Source organism: Chlorella variabilis (assembly GCF_000147415.1).
Source record: "Chlorella variabilis unplaced genomic scaffold CHLNCscaffold_18, whole genome shotgun sequence".
Taxonomy (NCBI): Eukaryota; Viridiplantae; Chlorophyta; class Trebouxiophyceae; order Chlorellales; family Chlorellaceae; genus Chlorella; species Chlorella variabilis.
Window position 1 is genome coordinate 1024376 of NW_005435070.1, and position 4445 is coordinate 1028820.

General features: G+C 70.7%; 3 protein-coding genes across 3 annotated transcripts in view; 1 reads left to right on the forward strand and 2 right to left on the reverse strand.

The window, feature by feature from the left end:
* Window positions 1-814, reverse strand: part of CHLNCDRAFT_137194 (hypothetical protein) — a gene marked incomplete at both ends in the record, with an annotated part of 7434 nt that extends 6620 nt beyond the window's left edge. Inside the window, 2 exons of the mRNA XM_005845437.1 lie at window positions 219-465; window positions 603-814. Of these exons, the coding sequence (XP_005845499.1) occupies window positions 219-465; window positions 603-814 (459 nt within the window). The remainder of the gene's footprint in view (window positions 1-218; window positions 466-602) is intronic.
* A 471-nt stretch (window positions 815-1285) lies between these two features.
* Window positions 1286-3455, reverse strand: CHLNCDRAFT_36609 (hypothetical protein; the record flags this gene model as incomplete). Its single annotated transcript, XM_005845438.1, has 7 exons — window positions 3409-3455; window positions 2879-2989; window positions 2525-2647; window positions 2167-2301; window positions 1923-1974; window positions 1627-1787; window positions 1286-1423 (listed from the first exon to the last, which is right to left on the reverse strand). The coding sequence occupies exons 1-7, from the start codon at window positions 3421-3423 to the stop codon at window positions 1286-1288; spliced, it is 735 nt and encodes a 244-aa protein (XP_005845500.1). The 5' UTR covers window positions 3424-3455.
* A 436-nt stretch (window positions 3456-3891) lies between these two features.
* Window positions 3892-4355, forward strand: CHLNCDRAFT_137196 (expressed protein; the record flags this gene model as incomplete). The annotated part of the gene is made up of 2 exons (XM_005845303.1): window positions 3892-3957; window positions 4167-4355. The coding sequence occupies 2 exons, from the start codon at window positions 3892-3894 to the stop codon at window positions 4353-4355; spliced, it is 255 nt and encodes an 84-aa protein (XP_005845365.1).
* Between the last annotated feature and the right edge of the window lie 90 nt (window positions 4356-4445).

Genomic DNA, 4445 nt, shown 5'->3' on the forward strand with positions numbered 1-4445 from the left:
GCCGGCCCAGGGCTGGGTGAACGGCTGCAGAGCGCTGCGGCAGAGGGCTGTAGCGGGCGGCAGGCGTGCGGGAGCTGCTGGCGTGCTGCCCAGCAACCTTCCCTCCCGCCCGCCTCCGCTTGTCTCAGCTGTCCCCGTCCCGCGCTCCCCACCCTCCCCATCCCCAGCCGGCTGCCCGCTGGCGGCACCTGCCTTGCCTGCCTGCCTGCCTGTCTCACCTGTGTGGGGTTGGCGCCCGCCTTGGACAGGATGCGGCGCGCCAGGCCGTTGGGCTGCTCCAGCAGCGCCTTGAACAGGTGCTCCGTCTCCACAATCTGCTGGCTGTAGCCGCGGGCGACCTCGGGGGCGGAGATGATGGCCTCCCACGCCTTTTCAGTGAAGTCGCTCTGGCTGATGCGCTTGCCGCCGCCCTGCTGCCCCGCAGCCTGCGCGACCGTGCGCGCCAGCTGCCGGTGGGGGGCAGGCCTGCGAGGGTGGGACGGGAAGTGGGTGTGCGTTGAGCCCGCTGCCTGCCTGGCCAAGGCAGCTGCAGCAGTGTGGCCTGGGAGCGGCTCCTGCCTCGTGCGCGGCGCCGCGCACCGGCCGCGCCGCCGCCGCCTCACCTCGGGGCTAGCACCGCGTGCCGGCTGAAGCTGTCGCCGTGCCACAGCTTGCTAGTCGCCACCGCTGCGGCGGGCAGGGTGTGCAGCCTGCGGAAGGGGCTGCATGCAGACACGCCGCTGGCGGCGGGCAGGCGTGGCACGGCGGAGGCCGCCGCCGCGCCGCCGCTGCGCCCACCCGCTGTCAGGCGCGGGGTGGCTGCGCGTGCGAGCATCGTGAAGGCTCTGGATGACTTGACTAATTGTCCTGCAGGCGGAGGAGCGCCCGGTTCAGCGCACGCAAGGCTGGGGGTGCACGGCTGTGCTTCTCGCCACCGCGGGAGAACTCACGGTGCATCCCGATGGAGTGTGCACCGTCCATATAATGCGTCGGTGCGGCAGGCGCAGGCAGGCAGGCAAGTGCTCGTGCGCAGTCGGTGCCAAATTGGGAGTGTCGTCAAGCCGGATGGTGACAGGAATTGCAGAGTGGTGAATGATCAAATTCTCGCGCGGTGTGCAAAGCCTCATTTGTGCATGACGGAGGACTGTGCCAGGTCACGTCTTCGTACCTTCTAGCGCTCGCTGGAAACCTCTCGTGGAGCCCAGATATAGTGTTACAATGGATTGATGATGCATGTGGACACCAATGGTACATGCCGGACGGCGCAGGGGCCCTGCCAGCGCCGCCGACCGCGTGACCGCCGCCGTCAGTCGTCGGCAGGCGGCGGCTCCACGAGCTCTGCCGTCACCAGGTTCTCTATCCGCGGGTAGGTCGCCTTCTCATCCAGCTGCTTCTGCGCCCACACCAGCAGCTTCAGCAGGTTGGGAAGCTTGGGCTCCGCCTCCTGCGCGCGCCAGCGCAGCGTGACGCGGCGGCGTGAGCGGCAGGCGGCACACAGGCAGCAGGGAGGACAGATCGGGGGACGAGTGCTCTCCACTGCAAACACTCCCGCCAGCCTGCTGCTGAGCCACGCCTGCCGCCACCGCCGCCAGGACCCTACCAGCACCGCAAGCGGTCAGCAAAATACATTCTGTTGTCTGCCCCCACCAGACCGCCAGCCTCCCCACGCTCCCTGCTCGCCTGCGACTGGCTGGCCAGGATGGCGGCATTCAGCTCACTGGCCGTCTTCTGCCGCTGCGCCACATCCATCAAATCGGCCAGAGGGCTGCTGCGCACATCCTCAAACACCAGCAGCGCCACCGTGCGCTCTGCAGGCGCGGGGGAGCAGCGGGGCGGGCGCAGGATGCGTGAGGCGGCGGCCGGGGGCAGCAGGCGCCGGCCTGCTGTTGCTGCCGCAGCCAGCCAGCCCCGCAGGCGGCCCCCAGGCAGCAGCCCAGCCGCACCTAGCTCCTCTAAGAGCTCCGGATGGTCCTCGCCACGTGGCGCCAGATACTCCTGCACCCAGGCCAAGCAGGGCAGGGCTTCACGCCTCCAGGCAGGCGCCACCGCAGGCAGCACACAGCAGCGCTCGGCCGGGGTGCTTGCAGGCGGCCACACCACATGCGTCGCGGCACTGCGGGGGCACGCAGGAGCGGCGCCCTGGCCCGCCCAGCAGCCCCGCCCGCCCCCCCTCCGCCCCGCCCGCGCCTGCGCAAACTCCAGTGCCTCCTGCAGCTGCCCCTGGCGTATGAGCTCGATGAGGCGCTGCTGCTGCAGGTGGAAGAACAGCCCCTGCTGCTCCTCCAGGATCTCTGGGTCCAGGTCGTTCACGCGCTCAATGGCCTGCGGGGCGGGCGCGGGTGGGAGTGCGGAGGGCCGGGGTGGCATGGCAAGGCGGCGCGGAGGCGTGGCCAGGGCTAGGCACGCAGGCGGGCAGCACAGCGGGCAGCCCTGGCGGCAGGCGGCTGGCGGCCACGGCTTGAAGGCTGCACGCCGGGCCCAGGCCTCAGCGGCAGCGCGCGGCAGCGGCGGGCTGGGCGCCTGCCCCCGCGCCGCTCATACGCGCCTGCTCCACGTCCCCGCTCTGTACCGCCTTGCGTATGTCCATGCGGTCGGTGATCTGGTCGAGGTCCACACCCGGCGCGGTGCCAGACTCGCGCTCAAACACGCGGGCCGCGTCCACGTAGCCCTGCCGGGGGCGGGGCGCATGGGGAGGCGGGGCGGCGGGCAGTGGTCGACAGATGGAAAGGATCGAGAGCCTGGGATCGCGCACATGAGCGGCTGGCTGCAGCGCCGGGCTGGGTGAGCAAGCGCACGATGCGCTGCCCCCGCACAAGGAGGCGGCGCGGCGCGAGCGGGAGCGCGCGGGGAAGCGCAGCAGGCGGCCCCCACCCCCCCGGCGCACCCCGCACCGCCTCACCTCTGTCACCAGAAAGTTCATCACCACCCGGTTCATGTCCTCCTTGCGCACCCGCACATCCTTGAGCTTGCGCTGCCACTCCTCGCCGCCGATGCGCTTCTTGTTGTTGGACTGCGGGGGGTAAAGACGGCGGGGAAGCGGCGGGGATCAGTGGGGCATCAGGAGGGGATGGCGCGCCACCGCTGCAGCTACTGCTGCCTCGCAGCCGTCGAAATTATGCTGCCTGAATCTTCAAGGCAGGCCTGCTGCAGCTGCAGCTGCAGCCGGAGCAGCTGCACAAGCAAGAGCGCGGGGCACAGTCGCAGGCGTGGTGCCGCCGCCGCCTGCCGCCGCCAGGCCCCAGGCTGCCCAGCAGCCATCCCCGCCGCATCACACATTCCGTGAGGGGCTGCTCTGCTGCTGTGGAGCGCTGGTTGGGTCAGGCAGCGAGCCCACGACCGACCGACCGATCGGAACGATACCAGCGTCGCCTATTAAACGACTGGCATACCGCCAGGGACAGAATAGAGCAGGCCCCTGGGGTGCCTCACCTCCCCTCTTCCCATGGCTCCGAGCCAGGGCACTTGTGAGCCGCTCGGCGCTTACACAGCCTCCAGAGGCAGCACGTACCACCTGTGAGTCTAGATGCAATGCCTCCCGGCGCCCCCAAACTCTCCAGGGGCGGTGGAAGGTCGGCCTTGCCACGGCAGCCCTTTGCCCTTTGAGGACAGCTTCAGGGCAGGGGCGCGGCAATCTCTGGCCTCTGCAAGCTGCCTGCGGCACATTGACCTCCATTTTTCAACCGCCCTGAGACGTCCTGGCCGTCGGGAGCCGGCCGTGGGGGCATCGACAAGAGCAGCGGGATCGTGGCCCCTGGCGCTCCTGGCACGCCCTGTGCCCGCCAAGCAGCCAGTGAGATCGGTTTCCGCCCGTGTCCCGCCGCTGCCAGGCCGGGCCGAGCGTGTTTGGACACCCCTCTGCGGCTAGCCCGGCTGTGAGCCCCCCAGGGGGCCTGCAACACGGCCATGACAGCGATGGAGGAGCGCAGGGGAGTGCGGGTGCCTCCTGAGCTGCAGTCGGCGCCGCCCAAACCCCTCGAGGTGGGAGACTGGGGGCCGTCCAGTGTGCTGCGTGCGAGACCCCGCAGAGCGACGGGTTTCAATGCATGTGCGGGTGCAAGGCCGTGAACGGGCGGGCAGCCGTGCGGAGCCAGCCAGCAGGAAGCTTCGCGGCGGCAGCCCGCCGGCCGTGGGGAGCTGCCCGGCCCGCGTGACCCGCCCGCCTGCGCCCCCCGCGCCGCCGCCTGCAGGAGTATGCCCGCGCCCGCATCCTCCAGTTCGCGCAGGCCTTTGCGGGGCGGCTGAACCCCACGGTGGCACCCGCGGTGCTGCAGCAGGCGGCGCTGGAGTGCATCCAGGCGCTGCCGCCGCCAGACTACACGGGCATGTCCCTGGAGCAGCGAGACCTGCAGCTCGTCTTCCGCCACGACTGCCTGTGAGCAGGCGGGGCGGGGGTGGGCGTGTGGGAGGGGCCTGCGCCGGGCTGGTCTAGGTTGGCAGGGTTGGCAGCGGGCCGGGCAGCGAGCCGG